This window comes from Anser brachyrhynchus (genome assembly GCF_964034855.1).
Source record: "Anser brachyrhynchus genome assembly, chromosome: 9".
NCBI lineage: Eukaryota > Metazoa > Chordata > Aves > Anseriformes > Anatidae > Anser > Anser brachyrhynchus.
In genome coordinates, this window is record NC_137703.1 from 4542114 (window position 1) to 4569895 (window position 27782).

General features: G+C 44.0%; 1 protein-coding gene across 5 annotated transcripts in view; it reads left to right on the top strand.

Annotated features, from left to right (window-relative positions):
* LOC308200152 (uncharacterized protein) overlaps positions 1-27782 on the top strand; it is a 222834-nt gene that overhangs the window by 162810 nt on the left and 32242 nt on the right. For 4 of the 5 annotated variants that reach the window (XM_080605366.1, XM_080605365.1, XM_080605367.1 and 1 more), the window contains 16 exons: positions 3330-3452; positions 6058-6180; positions 8575-8712; positions 10523-10645; positions 11190-11312; positions 12204-12350; positions 14267-14398; positions 16531-16659; positions 17018-17146; positions 18149-18283; positions 19288-19422; positions 19669-19794; positions 20964-21095; positions 22006-22197; positions 24350-24481; positions 27313-27441. In XM_080605366.1, coding sequence (XP_080461492.1) covers positions 3330-3452; positions 6058-6180; positions 8575-8712; positions 10523-10645; positions 11190-11312; positions 12204-12350; positions 14267-14398; positions 16531-16659; positions 17018-17146; positions 18149-18283; positions 19288-19422; positions 19669-19794; positions 20964-21095; positions 22006-22197; positions 24350-24481; positions 27313-27441 — 2148 coding nt within the window. The remainder of the gene's footprint in view (positions 1-3329; positions 3453-6057; positions 6181-8574; positions 8713-10522; positions 10646-11189; positions 11313-12203; positions 12351-14266; positions 14399-16530; positions 16660-17017; positions 17147-18148; positions 18284-19287; positions 19423-19668; positions 19795-20963; positions 21096-22005; positions 22198-24349; positions 24482-27312; positions 27442-27782) is intronic. The other variant, XM_080605369.1, reaches the window with a different exon arrangement.

The window sequence follows — 27782 nt, forward strand, 5'->3', positions numbered from 1 at the left end:
GCTGATGAGGGTCAGGCACCCACCGAAGGCAGCAGTTCGTCACCAGTAATTACTGAACAACGGAGCCCTATTTGGAGCCTGTTTGTATGCTGGTCACCTGCTTTTAGGATGGTGTAAATCGAAATATAATAGCACAACCTCCCCAGGAGAGGAGCTGTGGTCAGAGGAAGGAATCTGTCTTGCAAGAGGAGTTTGCCTGGCAAAATGAAGTCTGAGTGGGATGCTTTCATCCCATAAATACCTTAGCGAGTAAACACCTAGGAGAGAAAAGTGCTAGTTAAGCTGATGGACAAGATTTTTACAGGAACAAATGAGCCTAAAGTGGCCATGAATACATTTGGGTTGGCAATTAGAGATGTTCTAAATAGAAGAGGTGGGAGGAGGTGAGCCTGGCTGGTTTTAGTTTCCAACCAGAAGGGATGGCTGCTGCAGTGCTAGTTTGGACAGAGAAACTGCAGGATCACGAGGGCGTTTACTACAGCAGCCACGGCTGTGCTGCAGTGTGAGCCACCCCATGGGCTGCTCGGGGGCTGACTCCACACCCAGGCGCCCCGTGAGGCAGTGCGGAAAGACCCGGGCCTGGCAGGGCGCAGCCTGCCCTGCACAGCCACCGCAAGGCACGGAGACACGTGGCGGCAAGGTGGAGAGAGAGGGGCTCTAGGTGAGGGGTGTATAGATGGGAGCTGCAGTGGCTTTCGTGCTTGCATAAGGGACATGGGCTTTACAGGATGTCTGCTAAAAAGAATTCGCCATTGGGTTACCTAGGAGTGGTAGGAAAAAACGTCTTTCACAACCCATTCTGAATTTCCCATGTATAAATAAACAGCTTCCACCGACAACTCTCCCTCTGCCAGGGAAGGAATTTTTAATCCTGGCCACTTTATATTTTCTCCGGTGTAAAGTCACGGTTGCTGTGAGCAAGCAAATGAGTTTGATGAGACCCAGTTCTCTCTCGTTTGCTGCTCTAGAGAGCATAAGAGGTGGGACTGGAGAACTAGACTGTGTCCTTTGCAACCTTGCAGTGACTTTCTGGAAGGGTCCGCAGCACACGCAGCATGTACAGTTTGTCAAATGCATTACTGCCATCCCAGATCAATGCATCAGCGTGGCTTTTTCAGACAAGATTCCTGGATGTCCTGAGACAGCTGGGAAACTGAATGGTTTTAAAGTTTTCTTTGTGTTTTTTTTTCTTCTTTTTTTTGGTCTTGATTTTTTGGCCACAGTGTTTAACAGCTTGGGATAGAGTTTCATAGGGTGGAGTCTGTTACCCAATAATGTTAGCAAGTCAAACAATAAGAGCCAAATGTGTCGAGAAAGAACACTAATGAGTTGTTTTTAGCTTTTGCTAAAACCTGCCTGTGACAGCAAGGAACAGATATGTCAGAGTAAAACAAAAGCAAGTAAAACAAATCAATCTGTGGTTGCTTTATGTCCTGAAAATCTCTTCCCTTTACAAACTTTTATCTTGTCTAAGGGTTTCCAAGGCTGCTATTTTTATTCAAATTACTACATTTTACTACTGAGTACCCTATAATTTGTTGTTTGCTTGTTGTCATGTCACAGATTATTACAAGTTTTACTCTATGCTGCAATCATTCTCAAATTAAAGCTTTGGATGCTCTGAAAACCTTTATAATATGTAGGTTTAACAGATGCTGTTTGATAGTGATTTCATTTAATTTGTCCAAATAAAAAAAGAATCAGCAAATAACTCAATATTTGATATCAGCCAGGGAACGAGTTCTTGCTTGAAGCTAAATCCTTTGTAGACAGCAAACTGTTTAACTGCAGAGCTGAGTTGTCAGCCTTGAAACTGTCACATAGGATGAAGTGCTGCTGTCCCTCAGAAACCTATTTGCAACCTATCGTGTTGAAAGTCCAACAGAAAATTTCAGTTCTAAATCCTTAACAGTGATATTATTTTATATTATCATGCCAGACACTCAGCCTGCAGACTTAAATGGTTATGTTCTTGAGATGCCAGGAGGTGAAACGAGGGGATTTGAGGCGTTCTGGGGCCATGTCCTCTGTCGCCAACAGTGGCACAAATTTCCACTGGCTACACAGAATGGGAAAGCAAAAATTGGAGGATATGAAAAATAAAATTCCAATATATTTAAATGTCTCTATATAAAATAGTTTGTTTTTGTTTTTCTCTTAGCCCCTTCTTCTACATAACTCTATATATTTGTTTATGGGGTTAGCCAAGGGAAGAGCCAAGCTGCAAGGTCTAGAGGAAAACACCTTCAACTGATGTTGACTTTCCTTCCAGTGCTCCTGTAGAAATTATCTTGCACAGACCTTGAGATAGCCAACGAAGGAGATGTCAGGCTGGAGGCAAGCGAGGAATACTGGTCAAATGTTTCAAAGCAGACAGTAATTAGTAAAAAGCTAAAAGTGAATTACACTTTTAATTGTAAGGAAATAACTTTGACTTTTAAAAAGCTTTATTTGAAACTAAGCCGAACTCTAGGGGACACATTTTCAAAGGTATCCTCCAAATTTGCCTCTCTAACGTTATTCACCAGTATCTTCGTGTAACTAGCACTCCACGTTGAAACCTCAACCTTGTGCAGAATATCAGATTTTGGTATGAAAACTCTGTCTCTTAACCCAAATCATCCTGTCTATGGGTCAGTTTGTATGTGTGCAAAGCCTTTGGGCAGGTACATGCTTCCAGCAGGTATGCATTCCAGGAATAAGCACGTAAACCACATTGAAGGTGTTGAGGTGGAGACTTCTGCAGGCACTTTATAAATGCGTTTCTAAGTTCTTGCCACTTAGAACTGCTTATCCTTGAAATGGTATGTTGTTGTTGAAAAAAGTAAAAAATCTTGATGTACAACATTAATGCCATATGTTTTTAGACTGAAAGAAATCTTTTGAGGGCTCTTCAGCATGTATTTTCTCTAGAGACTTCTAAATACACATTATTCTGTGGCAAACTCCACCACTGTATGCGTTTATTGGTTCACACGTACTGGAGTGCTAATTGCTATTGTTTAGAGCAGCTCTTGAAATCTGCTCAGTTATGGCAAAATAAGGATGAAATGTACTTTTCCTGTCCTGCTTCCAAGGAATAATACAGCCACAATTGCCCACTGTTTAAAGTGCTGCTGCTCTATGGAAAATGCTGTCCAGCAACAGAGAAAATAGCACACAGGAAAACAATGGATTTAACTCCACACCGACTTCTGTCAAATATTTTTTTCAGTCTAATCTTTTACGGCTACCGTAATCTTAGTTGTTAGCTGTAACGATGGCAGGTAAGACCATTTTCAGGCACAAGTATGACCTTTAAGTTGACAGTGTGCTCTAATTGGTTTCAGTGATAGACCCCTGCACAAGTGGGAATGGAGGATGCTCACAAATCTGTCAAAATGAGAGAGGAATTGCCAAATGCGAGTGTCATCCAGGGCATTATCTTTCTGCAGACAAGAAGTCCTGCTTAGGTAAGAAAATGCAGACTGTTTCTTGGGAAGAAGGGTATTATTCCGTGCTCTGGCTTTACTGAGCTTCGAATGGAAAGAAATATGTTAGACAAATATATGTATGTGTTTTGAAACAACGTTTCTCCTTGTGATATTTACGTCAGCCAATTGTCTTGGGGGACCGTTTTAGTAATGGCAATTACTCTGTGATCTCTTCAATCGTAGTTTCTAGGAACTGGATTTGTGGGTGCTGTAGTGTTAGTGCTGTAGTGTCCCTTTAAAATAATGCCCCAGGTACAGTTCCTGGAAAACTGGTTCAAGTAACACTGAACCAGGTCACTGAAAACCTATTTAGAATTCAAAAGGGCTTTTTAGCAGAGCTGTTTCCATATTCATAGAGAAACTACTGTGAAGAAAGAAATCACGAAGTCTAAGATTTCCAAAGAAAGGAGCTTAAAAAGTTGAATTCCAAAGTCCTGTACTTAGGCTGGGATTTTCAAAAGGATCTAAAGCATTTCTGACCTGAAATGTGTGGGAATTAGAGACCAAAATACCTGCTTTTCTCTTTTAACATGGTGCTTCGAAGCAAGGGTAGTTTATCAGCTTAATGGAGTGCAAAGTATCTCTAGACTTGACTGTGTACAGATTTTTAACAGCCTTGTCAGGATCGGGGTGCGACACTAATTTCAAACTCCTCTTTTTGAAAACTTGGCCAAAATTTTACCAATACTTAAATTGCTGTGTTGTCTGTACAGAATGCTGGCTGCTTTGCAAAATACTTCCTGCCTTGGATGTTTTACTCAGTTTTCTGTAAACCCTTCTGTGAGTAGCACTGCGCACTTTGGCAATACCAGTCTTACTGGGATTACTCATATGAGGAAGGTTACCAAAAAAGTAAGGTATTTCCAAGTAGCGTCGACCCTACACCGATGATTGGTAGGTGGAAACAGCAGTCTGTTTAATCCTAGGGTCAGCATGTTCCTTGTTTTGTCTTGGATGCACGTTGACAGTTCTGCTTATTTATGTATAAACTCAAGCACTAGATAACTTGCAACGTTATATATTGGAACAAATTTTCTTCCTGACCTCATGGCAACAGTCTTGAAATGTTAGGCATCATTTTTTACTGTGAATATACTATGAAACAAAAGTGTTTTTTCTCCTAGAAATTATTCAAAGCATTTTTTTTTGCCAAATTCAAGCTGGTATTTGACTATCTGAAAACCAAGCTAGAAGGAGACAGAGGGCAGGAAAGTGTCAGGGGAGCTGATACTTTAGCTATTAGCCGTATTTATGAGTTATGAAGAAATATGTGCAGGATGGTGGCTGTGGTATGGTTTTCCAACTTTTTTATTTTTTCTATTTGAAAAGCAGAAAAAGCGAAAAGAACGTTAGAGGCATTTGCCAACATTTTCTACGTGTAAAGTGGCAATTAATTACAGAATGAGGAGAAATAGCCCATTTTATTCTAAACAGCAGCTACACACATTGCAGCTTCAGAGCAGCTGCCATTCAGCCTGAAATTTTCATGAGTCAGTGTGCGGTGTTTGCACTGCCTGGGGCCTCTTTTTGCAAGTAGGCTGATTGCATTCATAAAGCTACTCGTGTTCAAGTGCAGGGGGCCGTGAGCATGGGACTGATTACAGCACATATGGAGAGAAAACACTGTTGGAAAGCGGTTTGCTGTGGGAAAGGGCGAGGAGCTGCACACCTGACAGCTCCGTCCCGGGCGCGAGACGCTCTGACCCGGGAGCGTCGCAGTGAATAATTCGCGTTTTGCAAGGCAACGTCAGGACAGGGTGGGAGCAGGAGGTCGGGTAGGTGGGTGCCACACGTCTTTGCACGGAGGTTGGTGTTTGCAGCTGCACTACACGGCAGGAGTAGTTGGTATAAGGCGTATCTTTTTTCCTTAAAAATATTTTCATGCTCTTCCACTGAGATTTTAGGAAGATGGATGCCTTTAATAGCATTTAACTCCAAAATGCAGATGGCTGAGTGTAAAGCTGAGGAAGGGACTGCTTGACAGAGGACTGTGTGAAGAACAGTCTGCCCATGTACGGCTCCTCACCTTTTCTGCTTTCTCACACGTGGTATGAAACTCTGATGACAGGAATTGCCTTCCTGCTGGCCTTATGCAGAAGAAACTTCAGGATTCAGGGATGTGACAGAGAGGATCCATCTCCATCAGACCTACTGAGACCCAGCCACCATTTAATCCAGATCATTTGACATCCGGGAAGTAAACAGATAATTCCTGCTCCGTTAATTTAAATGGAGTGGCTATGAGTGATAATTTAAGGGTGGTAGGAGTTAGGACATTTTTCCATGTTCTTCATGTGGCTCCTATTGCCTTTGCTCTTGTTATAGGAAAAATCAACAAGCTACTTTGACCGATGCTGTAAATATGATGTTTGATGTTGTAAATATTCACGTGGAGAGGCTTAGACAAACAGATTAATTTGGAGAATAATGCTGTGGGTTCAGTCCTCCTGGATTCATCATTTGTAGACTAACATCAAGACATTGTTTTCACTGGACATTTGGAAATATAGCCATGTGGGTGTAGGGAGATATTTTTAATTTTAATACCCAAATGTTTGTCTCTGCCTTTCTCTCTGCTTCCTAGACATTGACGAGTGTGCAGAAGGGAGAGCCAGGTGTGCTCATCGTTGTGTGAACACTCTGGGATCCTTCACCTGTGCCTGTAATCCCGGCTTCGAGCTGGGGGCTGATGGAAAGCAGTGCTACCGTAAGTGACAGGTTTCCAGCTATGCATTTCGGGCTATCTGATCTGCAAACTGCCGTGCTTCATTTTTAATTCAGTTGGATTAGCACTCCCGGCAAAATAAATGTATGCAAAAACTCCAGCTTAATATTATTTTCTTCATCTTCTGCTATTGCCATTTTTGCAAGTTGATACGTTCCTAAGCCTCTGTTCACAGACCTTAATTACTGCATTTCAAAGAGCAAATATCCCTGTTGGTTTATCTTCAGAGCCTGGTGAATTCTGTTCCAGCGCTACCAAAATATTGCTGTTCTATGAAATATATTCATTCCTGCCCTCCTTCTCCCAATTTTCTTACATATTGGATCTGATGCAGAAGAAAACCAAGATGACATTCTGCTCCTGTCTTCATCTGTCTAGGTTTACTTATGTTTCTCCAGAGACTGTTGACAGTATTAAGTAGATGCTTAAAAACGGGGAAAGAAAAAACAAGATTTGGGATGAAAAAATATAATATTTGCACAACTAAAATTTCCCAGACTAAAGCATCAGGGAGCCCTGTTGCATTCCCCCCCACGCAGTGGGGTTTCTCAAGCAGCAGTGCTTTTCTTGAGAAGGAGACTGGCTGCCTGCGCGGCTCGCTGAGAGGTTATCCCTGGGCTGTCCTTGAGGGTAAATTTAGATTAATAAAGGAGGTGTTGTGGAAGAGCTGGTGTTATTACGGACCTAACATAAGCTCACTGGAATGCAGACAAAAGTATGACCTGTTCTAGCAGAGGTGGGCAGCGATCGTTCAATCTAATAATACCCTGCAAGAACTTTCAGCAGAATTTCCTTCAGAAAACATACGGCATGCCAGAGAGGGAATGCGCTCTTCAAGCATTTGCATGTAAGAAGTATTTAGTAAGGATAAAAATCAGTCTGAAAACATCCACATACATTAAAAACAAAAAACAATTATTTCAGAGAGGTCCCGGAGAATTATTTCATAGGTAATGGGGATCTGTGAGCGGTGCAATGGCAAAGGGAATGCCATTAGTACACAGATATGAAATGATCTATTATGGGCATAAAAAAAAAAGTGGTTTAGACCACTTAAGTTTCATTGTGATTTTCTGATCTTTTTTTTTTCTCGATGCTCAGCACATCCCCATGGATGGCGATTCCCTGTGCCTTATGTGCAATGTTATGGAGCAAGCAATCAAAATAAAAACATTCTGTGTGTATTTATGGTCAGGATTATCACAGTGTTTAAGCGATTCACAATCTTTGTTTATTCTCTCATTCCCCCAGTGGCACTGGGGAAATCCTTGTTTTACAAATGAAGAACTAAGACAAAGTAAATGACGAAGATAATGCATTAAGTCAGATTCTGGGCTTCTTAAATCCCAGTTTAGCACGCTGGACGGTAGGCTAGATTTCTTCTCCCTGATGCAAATTACCCCAGCATGGATGAGATGTAGCCTTCCATACATGTTCTCTGAATTTATACCCTCTTCTAAGTAGACTGGAAGGCACAAAAAGGGGAGCACCAGAGCTACCAACAGAGATGTATCTGTGAGCTGCAGAAGGGGGGAAATGCCATCCATCTGTACCAGATCTGTTTGCTGCTCTGTTCTGGGACGTTTCTGGAAGTACAGTGGCTCCTTTTGGGGTGGGGTTTCTCAGCTCTCCTGCACAGCACGGAAAATTCCTCTCTAAATAGCCCTCTAATAAACAATACAGCTAATTCAAGAGAAACTTTACAACTGAGCTTATAGCTTATTTTATTCCTAAAGAAATCATTGAATGGAGCACCTGGATGGGAAGGAGATGGACAGATGTTCCCTTTCCTATCCGGGGGTTTCCACTGGACCTTGCCAAAACGTCTGAGGTCTGTGCAGCCCAGCCAAGTGCCGGCAGGTGGGGAGATCTGTCAGGGCAAAGGGGGCTGGTGACAGCATTGTACCGGCACCGTCTGACTTGTCTGGGGGACAAAGTCTTAACAGAAGTGCTGCTTTGCTGCAGCTAAAAGCTGCTTTTTGGAAAGCACGGGCAGACACGGTTGAGCCGAGCCGCCTGGGCTCCTCAAAAATTTCCATCTCTCCTTTGGGGCGAGGGCAGAGCTCACCGCTGCGTTCAGACACAGCATCAATCTCAGGACACCTGTGAATGCTCCCATAGCCGGCAGACTGCTAAACTGGCAAGCCACCTTCACAGTGCCAAAGTCAGGAGCATCCGCTGTTGGGACACAGGATGACAAATACTCAGAGTTCAGTGGCTCAAAACCACACTGTTCCCAGGTGTAGGTGCAAGCTGAGTTTATATTTCCTGCTACAGCAGCTGGTTTATGGATGCGTTTTTATGCAAGCCTTATTCTCCAGTGACTCTCCTCTTGCGCTTGCTTTTTACCATCCTTTTGATTTGTTTCTCTGCAAGGCATCGAAATGGAAATCGTGGATAGCTGCCAGAACGACAACGGCGGCTGCTCTCACCACTGCGAGCACACGACGGCGGGGCCGCGCTGCTCCTGCAACGACGGCTACATCCTTGCCTTGGACGGCAAAACGTGCACAGGTAATTTACCCCCCTGCAAGGGGGGTGCACAGCAGAGCTGTCGCTTGAGGATGTCCCTTCCCCTCCCATCCCTTCCCTCCTCCTGCAGGATTTAATTAGTGCTGTCCTCTGGCACTTCCTCAGCCGCTGCTCCAGCTTGCCTTGCTCTGTGCTTGCTCAGGTCATTCATTTAGGGGAGGGAGCTCTGCTTCCCAAGTGGAAGAGGACACCGGTGCAATTGCAGATGTTATGGCCGTGTCTCACCGTGTACAGCTGAGGCTGAGGGGTTGTTTTCTGTCCCTTCCTCTGGCTGGCTGGCTCTGGCTGGGAGCATCAGGACCGCTTTTCGGGAGTGTTCCCTGTGCAAACCCCGCTTTGTGTTATGGAAGTTGCTCTGTTTCCATCTCGTGCTCACTGGTGAGGTTACACGTGTGGCTGTGGGCAGTCTCACTGAGGAAGTGGAAGCAATAGTTACAGTTGTTTTTATTTCAAGAAGAGCTTAAAAATTCCTTCATGTTCCACACGATTTTACAAGGTGATTTTTTTTTGTTTACGGCTTCTGCTGTGCAAACTGTATCTCATACTGGTTTAGGCTCACTGTCACTATGCCATTAAAGCTGTAAAGAACAACCAAGAATAGAGGAGAAAACAAACCAGGAGCAGGCATCACAGAACAGCACAGACAAGACAGGAGAAGAGGTAGCGAGCAGGAGCTCTGGTGGATGTCGGGGCAGTACGGACAAGAAGTCTTGCAACAAGAAAAGCCCAGTGTGGGGAGGAGGAACGAGCAGGGCAGGAGGGAAGCACAGCTCTGGAAGGGCGGCTGATGCTGCAGCTGTAAAAATGAGAGAAATGAAGGAAGGGAGGCAGATGTGGATCCTGAGCTGACAAGAGCCTGGCGGGGCGGGGTGGGTCATTCAGTCCCATTTCTGCACCCGAGAGGAGGCAGAGCAGCACGGCGACCTGCTAATGGAGATGTCAGAGGGAGAACCGCCTCGCTGGCTACAGCCAGGGGAGGGAGAGCAGAGGTGAAGGGCTTGGCAGGGCTGAGGAAGCAAAAAGCTGCTCTTCACAGCAAAAATCTTCCTTTTGTTGGATGCACATTTCGCATTCCTGCACAGACAATGGGCTGTTAATAAACCCCAGAGCAAGGTATCGTCTGACAAACTGCAGAGAAGCTCAGCTTGTGACATTTTTGGAAAACACTCCGTGTCCAAATAACCTGCATTAATCATTTTCATGCTGACCTCCTCACCTCGATTGATTAATTACATTTTCCTTCTCCTCTTTCTCCTGTCCGTGTTTCCTAATAATGTTGGTACTCTCTCCAAGGTTAATTGAGACACTGACCTTTCCCATCTGTGGTTGCTCACCTAGGTAGTGCTCAGAAATGTTTTGCAAGCTCAGCATTGACAAGCTGGCCTTGCATGGCCACTGAATAGCGCGGCAGGCTGGAGGGGCTGAGCTCAGCCAGGAGCCTGCAGTCAGAAGGTTGCAGCTGGCTGCTGGTACCTCGCCACCAGCACAGCCGTGCCGATGGTACCGATTTCGGGATGGACACTGGGCACGGCACAGCAACAGGCTGCCAGCTATCAGAAGCTACGATTACACCTTGCAGTCCGCCCCTCCAGCAAATGCACTGTTAGATTAGAGGGTTTTTTCACTGCTGACGTGGAATAAGGTTGGAGGTATGAAGGTGCAGGTAGTTAAACGTGGATCGCTGTTCGGTAGCGTCTATCCGTGTGCTGCGTGTGTGGGAGCGCCTTTGTGCGCTTGGCGTGTGCAGCCCGGGCCGTGCCTGGGGGCTGACCGAGCTGCCCTGTCCTCGCAGAGGTGGACGAGTGCGAGACCGGCGCGTCCTGCTGCTCCCAGTTCTGCATCAACTACGCGGGCGGCTACGAGTGCGCCTGCAAGGCCGGCTTCCAGCCCAGCGCCGATGGCTGCGGCTGCGACGGTGAGTGCTTTCATACCGGTGCGACCAAGCACAACAGCGGGAAGAAGTGCTCTCACAGCTCATTCCAGGGTTTTGCAGCCATTTCTCTGATAAGAGGATGGGCAGCCATATGCCAGCTCGTCCGATAAGGTTTGCAAATGACATTTACGCTTTGTAATAATAATAAGCCAGCATCCAGCATGGATCAGTGGGGCTGCTGGAGATGAGTCAGGAACTCTTCCTCCCCTCCATGCACACCTATACTGATGTGTTTTAGAGACTACTTCTACAAAATGAGAGCCCTCAAAATATCCAAAGCATCAACTGAACTTAACAGCTTAAAGCAGCTGTTTTCACTTGAGACAAAAGCGTAGGTGAAATGATCTGTTCCGTGTTGTTCTGACATGTTTTAATATCTCCAGTACTAGTGAGAAACAGAGAACCCCAAAGTACTAAGAAAATTGGGTTTTCTTATGTCCAGAGTAATTCCTCAGATGCAGCCAGGCACAGAGAGCACTCTCTGAAGAGAGGCACTTGTGCCTAACCAGCACTTCTCTTTTTCTAGATGTGGATGAATGTCATCTGGAGAACGGCAACTGCGACCATTTCTGTGTCAATTCTCTGGGGTCATACGAATGTGTGTGCAAGGAGGGATACAGGCTGGGCCTTGACAGGCGGTCCTGCATCGGTGAGCTATTTTTACATCTTGGAGGCCACAAAGTATTTCTCAGATGTGAATTCAGAGCTGGGATTTTCACAGACCCTGGGATTTTGGGAGTCCAACTTGAGCCATGTCGGACGTGGCCAAGGCAGAGCTCCGTGTAACGCGTGGGTCCCAAGTTCACCCTCAAGCAATTGGCTCTGCTGGGGATTCAGAAACGAATGCTTAAATCCCCTGGACATGTTTGAAAACAAAACCCTTGTTTTTCAGAAATAAATACTATTTTGATGTTTTTCTTGCACTATTTAATGAAGTTTAACATCCTGTGGAAAAAAAAAAGGTAGCCAGATTCTGCTCTGATGAACCAAAACAAGTTTTCCACTGCAGTCAGTGGCGTGATTCTGGCTTTCTGCCGGTGTGACCAGAGCAGAGTTTAGCCAAGCAACTTATTTTATAACCTACTTTAGCCTCTGCTAAACTTGGGGCAGTGTTTAATATTTTAACCAACTCTAAAAAGCCAGCCAACTGATTTCCTATCATTTTAAGACTCAAATTTTAGCTCTTGAAAAGGGAGAGCCAGCCTTGCTCTATATTTGTCATCTCCCAAATGAGCTGGAGTAATGACTTTCATTAACTATCAATAATCTCAAACTTCAAGTGGGGAAAATTAAACTCTCCATTTAAAATTTGGCATAATAATAGAGATGGCCTTGCCTGAGGTCCAGAGTTTGTTTCCAGGAGAAAGGCAATTTTTCTTTCTCATTTTCTGTTATTTTGGATAACAGAAACTGTTTGTAAGTACAAATCAGAAAATGCACTAGCTGGAAAGTCTGCCAGCATGAAAGCATGCAAAGATAAATGTGGGGCTGCTTGGGGGGGAGGACTGGGGCCGTGGTCCTAACGGGGTGCCTGTGTCAGTGCTAGGTGGGGACGAGGCCGTGGCGGGGTTCGCCGGGGCTCCGGGGCTGCAGTTCAGAGGCGCCCCCCAGCTCCTTCGCTACGAGCTCGGGGTCCCGCAGGAGGATGAGGAGCGTCGAGGAGAGCTGACGCTGGTGCACAGAGTCGGTGAGTGAGCGAGCCGCGCTTCTGGCGGTCCCAGCAAGCTGGGGAGAGGGAAAGAATTTGGGTGAGCGTGGAGCGGGGCCGGCCAGGAGGAGAAGTGTGGGGGCAGGAGTTAATTCTGCTCCCTCTCCATCTGCCTTGGCAGAAGGGAGGATGCTTGGCCCTGCAGCCACAAGAGGTGTTTTGGGGGACGGGGAGGCTCCCTGCTCCGGTGGGAGGAAGGAGATCTCTTACTTTTGTTATGTATGTCCTATGATTTTTGTATGAGCTCTAATTACTCATCCGAGGACTGTGCCTTCCAGGCAAAAAAAAGATGAGGAACTGGTCTCAGCTTTAATCAACATTTAACTTATTTTTATGAACACGACTGTTTAGACCTCCCAGATCATACAGCATCCAGCCGGACCCAGCGACACTTATAACCAATTGGGAAACTGATAAATGAGATAACCAAGGACAAAATTATCAGGCACCGAAACCTCAATCAAATATTTATTGACCAGTTTATGCATGTTTTATTTATGTTTAGCCACATAAAAGTGGGGATTATTAGTCATAGCCGAGCACTTGCATTTTTTCTAAAGCTGAGGATTTGCAGCAAGTGACGGTTTGTAGGAAAAGGTGATGGAGGAATGAAACTTCTCATGGTTCAGTAAGTTCTTTTACCTATCAAATATTAATTTATTCCTTATGCTTTCAGACATATTTTTGTACTGGAATCTATGTTATTTTTTTTTTAAAGTTCTTTAAACAATAAACCGATGCAAGTAATTAGTGATTTTCTATAGACAGAATGACTTTGTAATGTAGAAGCGTGAAGTTTTTAACAGTAATTTTGTATTCTTCTCCTGAAGTATGCATTTTCAACCTGTTCCAAGTGGGAGCACTGGGATTCTCAACATCTCTGAAAGCCTGGGCATTTGTTCAGCTTTAGAAGAAGGAACAGTTGGGTGCTGAGACCTGGAGGAAATCTGGCCTCACACTGAAAATTGCTGGTGAAAAGCAACCAGCCTGCTGACTTTCTGTTAGCTGAAGTAATCTGCCAGCTTGTTCTCAGGTGTTTTTCAAAATCCCCTTCCAAAAAGCCTCCAACCACATCTGTAAAGCTTACTAGACAATAGGCTGACCGGGTGGATAAGTTCTTCATTTCACTGAGGTATTTTAGCAACGAGGAAGGAACACTCATTTTTCTCTGCCTTTGTTGAGAGACTCCACAAAGGGAGAAGCTGAGGGTTCACCTGTGTGTGCTTGCGTTTGTGTGCAAGGGAGATGAGGAGGGCAGGGATGGCAAGGGAGGAATACATTTTCATATTAGTTTCTCCCGATGAACTAACCCTTTTCATATCCATGAAGAAAAAAGGAAGTGATAAATGTGTATTATTCTTTGTTTTCCTTGAATAGCTCGAACTATGCTGTTAGAAATATTGCTCGACTATGCTTAAACAGCACAGCATACACCTACTGCAATAAAAGAAGGAAAAAATGAGCCTCACAAGAAGAAAAGGAGGTTCACTTCCAATTAATATATTTAACAATATACAATTTTATTAAGCTTTATTACAATTTCACTTTTTTGAAGGCAAGCTGATTTTAAAAAGTAGTTTTAAGTGCTCTTTGATGGGGAATCACAGCATTTAAAGGAGTAAATTCCAGCTGAAGTCCCAGGTTTCCTTTTGTCCAGACTTTAAAATTTAAAGTGGACAATTTGGGAATGTCCACTTGGGACCACCTTCTGGAATGACTCAGTGATATTTGCAATGCTACCAACATGAACACTAACAACCTGAAGAGGATTTTTTTCAGATCGTCAGTGTTGTGCGTGTTCCTTTTTGCGCTTGTGCATCTGGAAGGATAGGTAAGATCCCATGGAAGTATTTTGTCTGGGTGCTCACCGAGTCTTCTGTATTTTTTCCTTTCAGTTTGCCTTGATAACACTTTTGGCAACGACTGTAGCTTGAGCTGTGAGGACTGTATGAATGGAGGCAGATGCAACAGTGAGAGCAGTGGCTGTGTTTGCTCACCTGGGTGGACCGGCATCATCTGCAACGAAAGTGAGTACAGTGTATTTGGGAGGTAGGGACTTTGTCCTAGTGCTGTGACACTGCAGATATGTAGGAAATAGAAGTAACTGCTGTACTTCTAATCCAAAAAGCTCTTTGAGGAGCACAGCTGTTTCACTGCTAGCTCAAAATTGTATTATAGTATGGCATAAATTGAAAGGATGCTGCAACAAATGACACAGACCTTCAAACAGTGAGGTCTCTGCATCCAGCGCAGTGCCTTTTTCTAAGCGCTTGTGTTGGTGCCTATTTCTGTTCACTTTGCTGGTGCAGAGTGCCCAGGTGCTGCAGTGTGCCTGCCATGCTTTGCTCCACAGCTTGCCCGGCTGAGTTTCAGAAGTCTGTCCTGGCAGGTGGTGTGACAATCTGGGCGGATGTAATGCTAAACTTGTGTTTTTCACAGAATCCCAAGACATTTCCCCCTTTTTTTTTTCCCCCTATTGTATCGGTAAGCTTGGTCCTGTTTTTATTAATTATTATTATTATTAACATAGATTTCTGGAGACTGATAATATTTAGTATTGGAAATTATATTTTTCCCTCCTTATTCTTGCCTCCTGATAGAAGATCTTTCTGGTTCAGAAGTCTGTGTCAAAACCAACTGGAAAGATAGGCTGGGGACTGCTTGACATACCAGGCACAATTCTTTATCTGCAGTTTGCCAAAAGTTGTCTATTGCTGGTCTGAGATTCCCCAGAGCAGTTCTCCCCACGTGTCTGAGATGGGGCTCTCCGATTGCTGCAGGATGGTGCAGTGGCCCTTGGTACTTGGAAGGTCTGCACTGTCACGGATGAGGCAAAGGCATGACAAAGAATTATTACTTAGCATCAATAGACAGCAATCCTCAGGTTAATCACCATCTAGTTTGTTTAGGAGGCATAATCACAAAGGCAAAAATGAAGCAAAAACAGCAAATGATTGAAACCAGCAGTCTGCCCATAGTTATTTTTGGAGACCAGTCCGGGTTTGGTTTCTAAATAGTAGGGACAGCTGAGGGGATAGGAAGGGAGAGGATTAAAAGGATAATTTCTACTCTACCTAAGACAATTCAGGCTGTCATGTTAGGATGTTTTTACTTATATTCATGGCACTCTAGTGGTTCAGAATAGATTAAAAAAATTTCAAGACCGGATTGAAATTCGCTTCAGAAATAATAATAACATTTTACTCTATATTCACACTAGATATCTATGCATGTAATGTTGTGGAGTTTGTCTTTGGCATTTAAAACGCAGAGTAATGGAAGTGTGTTATTAAGCTAAAGCTGCAGTCCGATCAAGTAGGCATTGACAATGAAGGATATATAATCTGTAGGAAGTAGCCCAATGTGTTGGCTTGCATTCTTTTCTCTTGCTTTCTTAAAATACAGCATAGTTCGGGGGTTTAGGGTAAGCTAAGCAGTTGAGAAAACTGGAACTAAATTTCTACAATAATGCACCATAGAAACCAAATGGAAATTGATGTGAAATGTCAAGTTTTTTAATGTACATTGATAAAATGTCAGTTAAGTCTGATGACTCCAGCAATTGTATTTACTCAGCTAGCTCAAGCTTTCAAGCTGCAAACAGTGGAGGAAAGCTGTATTTCACAATTATTTATTTATTTATTTATTTATTTATTTACTTTTGCGCTGGAGTAATCAGAGCTTTAGGAAGGAGTCCTGTGCTGTTGTGGATCCCCTTCTGTACATGGTCAGCTGTGGGATTTTGGAGACTATGTTAAAAAAATACATCTTTATAATAGTATTTGGGAGGGGAAAAGCAGACGTTTAAAATATTTATTTCCAAATGTTCAAAACTGTGCTCTGATTTTCACACTTTGTACTTCCTAGGCAATGATTTTTGAGCCCCATGCATTGTGTGAAGCATATTCAGGGACGAATGTGGGTGCGTCAAAAATTCCTCCACTTAGCTAAGCTTGGTTACTTCAGGTGTCATTTTAAAATTAGCTAGGAAATATTAGGTGAATGTTTATTACCTTATATAGAAAGACTGTGACATTGTTTGGAGCCTGCTTGGCTACAGGGAGTATTTCACTGCCCAGCTTTGATGACGGGAGCCTCGTTTTGCTTCATGTCGAGAACAGGGGTGGGTGATCATTCATTTTCTCTGCTCTCCCTGCAGCTTGCTCCCGTGGGACGTATGGTGACGGCTGTGCCGGTGTTTGTAAGTGCCAGAACGGAGGCTCCTGCGACCCCGTCACAGGGCAGTGTCACTGCCCGCCGGGAATCCAGGGGACGTTTTGTGAAGACGGTACGATTTCTGTTGTCTTGCTTGGGGTAGCGTCAGCCTGGAACCTCACCACCTTCCCGCATTCCTATCGGGCTGTAGTTATGCGTGGTAAATCTTAGGGGCCCAAATGAGAATAGCCTCCATTGTGCGAGATATAATACAGCCCTGCAGAGTGCCGTGAGTGATTTTTGTTTAAATAAGAGTTAAGAGGATGGATGAGCAAAAGCGAGGGCTTTGCGAAGATGGGCTGCGCAGAGGCTCAGCCTCAGGCTAGTGACAAAGCATGGTATTTTCTGTAGCGCCTGTTAAAAGAGAGCTGATTTGGTGTCCATTTTAATACTTAACAACTGACGCATTGCTGTGTTTGTGCTCTTCAAAGGATGTCCCAAAGGACTCTTCGGGAAGAACTGCAACAAGCAGTGCAACTGTGCCAACAGCGGCTATTGCCACAGGCTGTACGGAGCCTGCCTGTGCGACCCCGGGCTGTACGGGCGCTTCTGCCACCTCAGTAAGTCCCAGTAACTTTTCTGACCTGTTTATTTAGCACGTGCATATCGTAACAGGCTTAGAAAGATTCCATAGGACGTACAAAATGAGCGAGGCTTCAGGACCTGCCTTGCTCACCTGGCTTTAGCTGAAGAGTTCATGCTGGGATCTGGCACGGGTTGAAAGCTCTGTGATGAGCTGGGAACAGTGGGATGGCAGAGAGGACTTCCCATGCACTCTGGGAAGCCCCAGAAACTCAATTTATCTTCTCCTGTAACAATTAATCCTTGCCATAAGGGTTGAGTTTTGTGAATGCATAAGGGTGAGGACTATAGCTGGGTTGGATCGGTCAAGTTAAAGTTTGGGTTGTTGGTGAAGTTTAAGTCTGATAATTTCACTGCCCATTCTATGGCAAATCAAAAAAGATAAGCACAAAAATTAGGTTTTTCCCTAAACTTGTGTCTAAAAGAGTCTTCCTCCCCGCATGAATTTCCTAACTGAGACATCTAGGTTTTGTCCCTGAAGTGGGAATATTTCTGAATGTTAATGCTCACAGTACACAAGCGCACTCATGAACACTACCAAAAGTTTAATGGGAATAAAACAGATCAAACTTAAAAATGTTACAAAATAGGTAATCTAGATTCTTTGCACTTACAGTTTTTGTCTGGAAAATCTATACAAGATGGAAAAATTGTTCCTTGATTTTTTTTTCATGAATCGTTTTGTCTTGGACTGTATCCAAATATTTTTCCTTCAGAAACTTAACCAAGTTTGTTTCAAAACATTTCTGGTTCTTGCATTCACCACATCTTGCTTGAACGGAGTGAATCACTTCAGGAACGATGTAAACTCTGTTTTACACGCCCACATCAATAGGCACTGTCAAAGGAATGTACATGTATTTGCCCAAAGTAAAATGAACATTTCGGTTTTTGCAGCAGTTGCATTCTGCAGAAGTGTACGATTTCAAATAACTCATGCATAATTACAGACTTAATGATTCCTTTTAATCTGGCTGCAGCCTGTCCCAGGTGGGCCTTCGGAGCTGGCTGCTCGGAGGAGTGTCAGTGCGTGAAGGAGCACACGCTGGAATGCAGCGCCAGGAACGGGACTTGCGCCTGCAAGCCTGGCTACCACGGCAAAAAGTGTCAGAAAGGTAAAACAGCAAGCCACATTCTCCTTGTCTGCTTATTGCTTTGGCCTATCAGTATTTCTCCTCCCGTGTGCTGTTGTGCTGCTGCTACTAATACGTTCACTAATACGTTCATATTCCACTAATTTTTTTGTGTCTGATTTTCCATATTGCAAACTCTCCGAGTGCCTGATATCACAGAGCTTGCAGGGATATCAGTGGGAATACAGCATAAGAATGCTGCATTTTTAACCTGATCAAATGACAACAGAAATCTAGAAAACAAATTCTGTTACAGCCCTAAATAATGAAGATTGTGGGAGTTTTCACTTCTCTTTCCTTTTTTTTTTTTTTTCATGCAGACAGTAAATAAGTGGCAAAAACTGTTTTATTCTGGCAGGCTCATTTGGAAGGGGTTTCAGTAACGCTGCTTCTCCTTCGGATTTTCAGATCTTTGATTTCAACTTATTCTTTGTAGTTTTTGGGGGAGTTCAAAGAGAATTGTGTTCTGCATTCTTGTTTGCGTGTCTCTATAGACAGTAATGGAGTAACACAATAAAGATTTTCCCTTCAGATTCCTCTCCAGGCACGCAGGAACGTGTCAGATTTATGACACTGGTTCTGGGGGGGTTGGTGGAGAATAGTAGTGATGATATTTAATATCTTTAGTGTTCTTGGTGGTCTGCTAAATTCTGGGGGAGAGCATCTCTCACCCAGCGCTGGCTTTGCACAAACACAGAGAACAGCAGAAGGTATAAACAGATAAGAAGAGTAATTCTGTAATGGCTCAGTAATTGAATCTGGCCTTAAGTACTCTGCCACTCTGGTTCTGGGCTGTATTTAAGCAGTAACCTCTCTGAAATGGCCATGCATGTGTTTAATTATTATTTACATTTCATTATCAACACCTCTGTAATACAGAATAGATTTTTCTGTAAATTTCTGCAAAATTTTTTTCTGACTTCTGTTCAGTTTCCTCAGCTCTTGCTTTTTCTTATACGTGTTCTGCATTTGCTTGCATTTTCCAGAGTGCTCGCCTGGCTTTTATGGAGCTGGTTGCAAACTGAGGTGCAACTGTTCCACCGACGCTTTGTGCAATCGTGAGACGGGAGCCTGCAAGCATCCCTGCCCACCTGGTTTTCATGGAGAAAAATGCCATTTATGTAGGTACTCACTGCATGTTTCCCCGGGAGGTACACACTGGATGGAAAATTTTACCCGTGAACCTTATGTTCAGAGGCAGAAGTTGCAGATTAAAGGGTACATTTGCTGCTGGCATGAGACACTGACGCTAACATAGATCACTTTGTGCCAGCATTGCTCAGTTTCAAAGTGCTGTTGTTGGTGACTCCTAATATCTTCTAAATGCTCTGTTGTATTGATCAGCTTTTGGGGTTTCCTTTGCACAGCTTGTCCGCCCGGGAGCTTCGGGGTGAACTGTGGGCAGAGCTGCAGCTGCGGAGGAGCGCCGTGCAACCCGCAGACCGGGCAGTGTATTTGTCCAGCTGGGAAAACTGGTGCTACCTGTGAGGAAGGTGTGTTCGGTGTTGGGCTAGGACAGTGAGTGTTCTGCTTTGGCAGACGGGGGAAGAAGCTGCATTATTGTCATTATTGTTTTTCCCACCAAAACTGCTGCAATGCAATATGCTTTATTTGAAGAACAGGTCTTTAAAGGATAAGTCTTGGTGCAGAATGTATGATATCCACCATGTAGGATTGCTTGTAAAGAGGGAGCACGATGCAGTTATCCTGTCCTATCTGTCTGCTCCAGCTAATAACAGTGATTTGTATGCTGGGCAGGGCTTATGCAAGTTGGGTAGAGATGTCAGGGCATTGCAGCAGCCCTGGGTCCAAGAGCAGAGCTTGGGACCATGCTGCTGCATGCACATAGCGTGCCGTAGAAGCTCTTGAAGGGTGTTGGCCAGACAGATCGCAGAATCACAGAATGGTTTAGTTTGGAAGCCGACATCTGGTCCAGGTGTGGAACCAGCAAGTGAAGGATCTGGAATAGATGAAGGGAATGAATAGGAGTATGTTGTTGTAGGAAATTAAGAAAAGGGGTGAAGAAGGTCTCAGGAACACTGAACTACCAGGGGGCCAGGGGATGCCCCTCTGCCACTTGCATAGCATTGGCCATGGCACTGCTCCGGGCAGCAGGAACCTGGCACGAGAGGTGGAACTGGTTGTGGGCCTGGGCTGCACCTCACCTCCAGCCCCTCTGCATCCACCACGGGCAGGAAACAGGGTACTACTAGCACAGCTGGGTGGGATGCTAGGGACGCAGCTCTGCAAATTATGACTGTCCTGTCCCCCACTCCACCCAGCAAAAATACAAAAGCAGCCCTCTTCTCCCAAATCTCTGTCCTGTTTTTCTTTCGCTGAGTGCAGTAATTTGTTTTTCAGATACAGATATCCAAGCGCTCACAATGTTACTGTATCAGAAACAAAACCAAAAAACAGACACACAGCGACGGAAGCTGGAATAGAACGTTTGTGTCTGTCTTTAGATGTATTCTTGTGTGCTGCAGCATAGGATCATGTTGTCTGTTTCAGAAGATTTCCTGTGAAAGTGCTGTCAGTCTACAGAGATAATATACTGCTCCATTATCCAGCATTGTTTTACTATGACTTTTAATTTATTTGAAATCAGCAAGATTCAATGATCAGCAGGCAGTGTGGGTATCCCGTGTGCTTGTTTTTCCAGATTGCCCTGACGGCCGGTGGGGCTCAGGCTGCCAGTCCTCGTGCGAGCCCTGTGCCCAGGGGGGCCGGTGCAACGGGGAGACCGGAGCCTGCGAGTGTCCCCCGGGGTACAGTGGGGCCGGCTGCTCTGAACGTAAGTGCTGGTGTCGGCCTCTCTGTGAAACGAGTCAGTGTGACGAGTCAGCTTATGGCTTGAATTTTACCTTCGTGCTGTTTCGTGTGGTGTTTGTCACGTTAGGCAGGCTGATCCAAGGCAAAATACCCTGCAGCTTGAGGAGTTCCCCACGTTGGGTTTGACCATTTTTGCCAGGCAGAAGGAGATGACAGATAAATGCAAATGACAAGCTAAACTGCATCTCAAGATGATGTTATCATTAGACCCAATTTAAAGCAGCATTTACGTAGAAAAGCGATATTTCATAGCCATAATACTTGCACCGTAATTCCGGTTGATTGGCAAGAGGTGCTGACCAGCTGGCCCCTGTGGCTTCACTCACGGGTTACATTGACAGCACTGCTGCTAGATTGAGCTAACTCTGGATTAAATAACGAGGACAAAGGAGTAATATCAGTGCTGGCTGTGCAGATCCACCAGAGACCCTGAGAGTCGCTCAAGCCACTGGTCTGTGCTGCTGTGGCATGGCTCCTTCCCCAGCCCATGGGTATTAAAGGCTGCTTGAGGATGGCCGTCGTGCTGGCAGTACAGCCAGGCTCTCAGGGCAGCGTGCTTCGTGCAGACCTCAGTGCTGGCATATTTTCTCCTGGTTCATCACAAAATCACCCAACGCTTTTCAGGAAGGTTCCTCTGACTGGTACTGATAGGCAGAAGTAGCCAAAAGCCGCTCAGGCTGTTCCACTTCCCAGGGTTGAGCCCTAGCCACCTAGCATACAAATTGCAGATGTTGCTTTCATTTTACCGTTTTGATTTCTGAATGCAGCTAACACATGTTTTAGGGACAAGCTGTTGCTGACTCCTTTGAAAAGATCAGTCTGTGCCTGAGTTATGATCTAGGTGAGATTGCAGTGTACTCGTCTGCTTTCAGCCTGCCCCGATGGCTTCTATGGACGAAATTGCCTGCTGTCCTGCAGCTGTAGCAGCAATGCTCTGTGTCACCATGTCACCGGGGAGTGCACGTGTCCCCCTGGCTGGACTGGCCACGACTGCAAACACCGTAAGTCAGACACGTGTTTGCTCTCCATGGCATACGCTATCTCCCAGGAACTTATCTGCAACTGTAAGAACCAGCTCTGTTTGTTCTTAGCCTATTACAGTTTTTTTAAAATGTATTTTTGCTAATCTTATTGCTTCCGAAATTGTGTGGTGTTGGGTTTGCACAGCCTGGGTGGTTATAATCCTTAATTATCTAGGTTCAAAGTGTTGAAATAGATGGCTGATGAAGCGCAAAGTATTGATATAAGCTCTTATTTCAACACTGTGGATCCCTTTGCCCAACACCATCGTTTTCACTGGCAGTTTTGTTTTTCATTTTCAGAACATACTAGTTTCAAGATTAATTCTCAATTTTTCATTTTGTTTAGGGGATATTTATACAAGTGAGTGACATGTACAATCTTGTGTCTTAAGGTCACTCCCTAAATTGTGAATGTAAATGCTGGGAGAAATTCTGTTCTCTGGAAAAGAAGAGCATCCCTCTGTTGTCTTTAGCATTGCTGTCCATATTGATGGCAGTGTAAGAGCCCAGATTTGCCCTTTCTGCCTAGAACCATATAAATGTTAACTCATCCTATTTAATTCTTTCCTTTTCCTCCTGTTACATCTATTCAGCTTGATTTGTTACAGTCTCTCTTGCAGAAAGCCAATAGTTCTTTCTAAACTTGGCCTTGAATACATAAAATCATAGAAATTAATTTTGAGTGTTGACAGAAGTAGGCTTTGGACCTGGCTTCTCAGGCTTGGTACTGAAGAAAATTCTGGGAGGATCTGAAGCTCCCACCAATATTTGTATTTAAAGAGTCAAACCAGTCAGAAATGTGTGGAGCCGTTTAGATAAATTTCCATAAATCCTTAGGCTCCCTGAAGAATTCTGTGACCATGGTGAAGAAAGGCTTTTATTTCTGTATGGGAAAAGCTATGACAAAGGTTGTTTTGCAGATACTTCTCAGAAGGGCAGCTCTTCAGCTCTTGCAGACTGGGCAGGAAGCAGATATACAGCTCCAAAAACTTTTTTTTTTTTTCCCCCCCATAATTGACACATTCATCCTTATCCTTACAAGAAAGGAAGGAGATGCTGTGCTTTTGGTACGCTGTCATAACCATATTACATGAATTATAGAATGAAGCAGTTAGGTTGCTTTCCCAAAGACTGTGAGATTTCTTTGTGTCCATACTTCATCTCCCAGTATTTTGGAAAGAAATCTTACTCATGCTTTCTGTTTTAGCAACTCTTTTCTTAAAACAAGGAGTGGTTTTCTTTTCCAGCAGCCACTGTCAGTCAATACATTGCTGGGAGGGAACAAATATTTCAGGGTGATTTGCAACCTTTGCAAAGTTTACAATGATTTTATGTAGAAATGCTCAAGACAATACAAGCAATCCCACGAAGCTGAACTTTCTTTTTCCCCTTTCCCTGTAAATTTTCAAGTATATAGTTTCTCTTGTTTTTTTTTGTTTGTTTGTTTGTTTTTGTTTTTGTTTTTGTTTTTTGTTTAATTTCAGAAGCATTCAGGCACTTATATAAGCATAGAGAGACAAAATACATATTTTCAGGAGAGGGGAAAAAAGGCTTATTTTTCCCTTTTAGGACTTTGCCTCTCTGCCGTTCTCCCCTCCAACAAACAGTTTGTACTAAAATAAAAATATGCCACTGCACAACAGTAAGCCTTACCTGATTTGCCAAAAATCAAATGCAAGTGTCCTAACACCAGACACTTAAACCTTTCTTGCACACCTGAAAGAGGATTGATTTTCAGAGACAGTACACATCTGAAGCTCCCATTTTCTTCTGCCATTTCAAGGCCAGAAAGTCAGCTATTAGATTATCTGAAGTCTGAATCCCTGTCTAACACAGGACATCCAATCTCATCCAGATACACTTCTGCTGAGTCCATTTCCCTGTACTTGACAAAAGCTTCTTGTGCAGAAAAGCATCCAGCCTTCAGGAGGCAAAGAAGCTGCCTTGTCCATTTGTAATTTCTGCAAATGGCTAACTGCTAATAAGAAGTGATTTTTTATTCAATTTTATTCAATTCAAAATTGTATTTATTTCTACCGATATTTGCCACTTGCTGCAGCTGAGAGTCCAGTCCAGAGTGCTTATATATTAAGGGGCTATTCTGCATCTTTTCTATTCTATTATTTACATGTAAAATAATTCATCAGCCAACCTCAAAGTTAATTGTCAACGTAAATGCTGTTTTGCATTTCAGCCTGCAATAGTGGCCGTTGGGGACCGCGCTGTGAAAACACCTGTGTCTGCAATAACAGTGATGGTAGCTGCGATCCCGTCACCGGATCTTGTTTCTGTGAGCCAGGATTCACTGGGAAGCACTGCGAACAGAGTGAGTTGCAACTTTGTCAACACAAGGAATTTGCAAAACCAAGGAGCGGAAATTGTTTTTCCTTATAACTGCCTTCAGGAGGGCCAGCGGCTACTTGGCCTCCACGCCACTGAGCACTCACATTGAAGGGATCTCAGGTTTCGTTGGGGTTAGATGCTTTCACTAATTTGGATTCCAGAAAAGTTATTTTCAGGCCTAAATTGCTATTTTTAATGTTAAGACATTGCGTGAGTGATAGGATTGATGTATGCTTGGCTTGTACCATAAAATTTTCCATATCAGTTATATTTATGCGGTTTTACATATGCATGTCTTCATAAATGCTCTTTAAGACCAGACATATAGAAATGCTTAACATGTACATAACAGAAGCAAAATCAGGAAGGTTTGGGTTCCTCTGTTTATTAACAGCAAAAATGCGCAACGGTCTTACCAGTGACCCATGCTCTCTACTAATCTGTCTCTAGCAGAGGTCAATAGCAGAAGCCTTAAGAGGATAAAAACAGATATATAGAGAATTTCTGATATTTTCCCAGGTTTCAGCAATTTGTCACTTGGGAACTTTTTGAAACAGAAGCAATATCTCTATATTTAATACAATGTGGTATTTATTTCCAATTAATGTGCCTATTTCCTTTTTTATTCCATGCAAACATTTGGTATCCGGTTCATCTCGTGGCAGTAAGTTGCATAGTTACACTCTCTTATTATAGTTGTTGCTATTGAATGAAATAAAGATTTTATCTATTAGTTTAAGAATTTTACAGTAACGCAGATCCAGCTTCCAGAGTCTCAGTAGTGCAGGCAGAATTAACTGCTGGTGTCACACAGAAATGTCAAAACAATTAATCTGGAACGGTGACCTAAGACAAAAACCCTGGAAAGTTGCTCTTACGGCTCTTGTTGCTGTTGGCACAGAGGGAATGGAAGGTCAGTTATGGGAAGACCAGCTCCTAGGGAAAGAGCTGCCAGCTCCACTTATCTTTCTCTCTTGACCTCTCTCAAAATGGCATCTCTGCAGATAGGAAGTAGCCAAACAGCTGGGCTTCGTCTCCTCTGACACAGGCAAGGCAATTAGTGAAGCCACCACTTCAGAGGAAATTTTGGCAACCCTTTATGTTCCCTCTCTAGGTTTGCTGTTTTCTTCAGTCTGCGTTTTACCCCACTTTAATTATTTATTTATATACATATATATACTTATAAAATACATAGATCTATGTGTGTGTGTGTGCAAGATTATGAAAGCCATAACTCTTCCCTAAGCACTTTATGCTGCCTTGGAGGCAAGGTCTGTGTTATCATCCGAGAGCTCCCCTGCTCCCGAGGCGTACCGGGGCCCTTGCCGCAGGTCGGGCTCTTTCTCCTGGCAGCTTTGCAGTCAGCTCAGGTTCTCCGGAGCTGGGGATGTTTCTGGGCACGCCTGCCTGAGCAGAGGGCAGATTCTCTGTGATGTGGACTGTGAAATCATTTGTGAGATGTACTGACCCATTGCCATCACCTTGAAAGTCTCGGCTCCAGGCCAAACGCCGCAGGCTTGAAGGAAGCTCACCGAGAGCCCCCACCTATTGCTGCACTGGAATACAACTCAACACTGGGACTTAATTTCACCCGTTAAGTGCACATATATTGAAGCAAGTTCACCATTAAACAACATCCCATTTTCAGACACAGATGAGAGAAAGCAAAGAAATAGGGCACCTCGATATCCTTCTGTTCCCCATCCCAACATCTAGCCTCTGTGAGAGACCTGAGGGATGGCTCCAGTTAGTAGAGAGTCACTAACCTGCAGGAATGACCAAATTTGCACTGGCTTCTCTCCCTGTCCTCCTACAGCACCAAAGAGGCAGCACCAAACACACCACTGTATTCCAGCCAGAGAGGTGTCTTTGAGGATCCTCGCTGTTGTCTGTTCTCTGTAATTCTTTCCAGATTACCAACAAAGTGATTTTCAGGCATAATTGCTAAAATCCTACACTTTTTTAAGAGATCTGGCAATAATCTGCATAGCTTATCTGGAGGGAAGTTCACAGGACCTTCAAACTTGAATAGAGGCCATGTAATATTGTGTTTAGCCTAAGCATATCTCTACATTTCAGCTTGTCCAAAATATCTAATGTCAATTAGGCAACTGGCCCTCTTAATTGATTTTCCTATAATCCTGGAAGAACTTATTTTCATTCTCAAATGCTGTTTTATTTCTTCAGATAGTGAGCACCATGCAAATCTTTTAAAACTCCTAACATTAACTGCAGTGGAATTGTAATTGTTAATCTGTCCCCCAGATGTAATGCGTTAGGTTGAGTTTTTCAAAGCAGAGCCTGAAAGTGAATTATGCAGCGTTCAGTTTGGAGCTTTTTGAAGGAGGCCAACACATTGCGTATTTTCTCCAGCTTTCTGGGGAATAAGGATTTGCAGGAAAACAGAGGACATGGCCTCAAAAGGAGGCACTGAAGCTGGGAGCTTTCCCCTTCCTGGCTGTGGACGTCCCAGAGGACACGTGCCAGCCAGCAGTGCTAGACCGGTGTGTAAAGTGTCATCAAGCAGCAACTGTGGAGTTGCAGGCTTTGCAACTATCTCAAGATATCACTTTCCTGTGCAGAATTTAGTCTTTCAACACACTGACATTTTTCTAAAATAGGCTTTAACAAAAGCGGCCCAGATTACCTGGACCCCAAGGAGAACGCTTAATGATATCAGTTTTAGGGCATTACCTCTAAGCCTCGATTCTCCTTTTGCAAATAGTCAGAATTCCCATGTATCTAAAAATTCCCCGCTGATCTGTGGTCTGCTCCAGAATTAACCCGTCATCTGGTTTTGATTCCCCACTGCAGGATGCCCTGAGGGAAGCTTTGGCCCGAACTGCGAGCACAGCTGCCAGTGCCAGAACGGAGCCGTCTGCGACCACGTGAGCGGAGCCTGCACTTGTGGTGCTGGCTGGATGGGGACCTTCTGCGGAAAAGGTACTGCTGCCTGCTCTGCTCCCCTTCCTTGTTATGCACATGGCTTGTTTCAGTTCACCACAGAGCTGGTTTTACAGTTTGCAGCAACTGATCTCAGTAAACCATTGAACTTAATGGGAGCACGATACTATTTTAACACTGAGCGTAAAGATGTTTGTCATGCCTTAGATTTGCTTACTCCTGGTGCATCTCTAAAATGTGGGAGAGAAAAACATGGAGCTGTGCACCTTCCCAAATGAACTCTTTAAGGACACACATCCTTTTAACTTTAATGAATCCACCAGATCCTCTTCTATCACTTGAAAATTTTCTAGAGTTGGAAATGATGGACTGGATTTCTT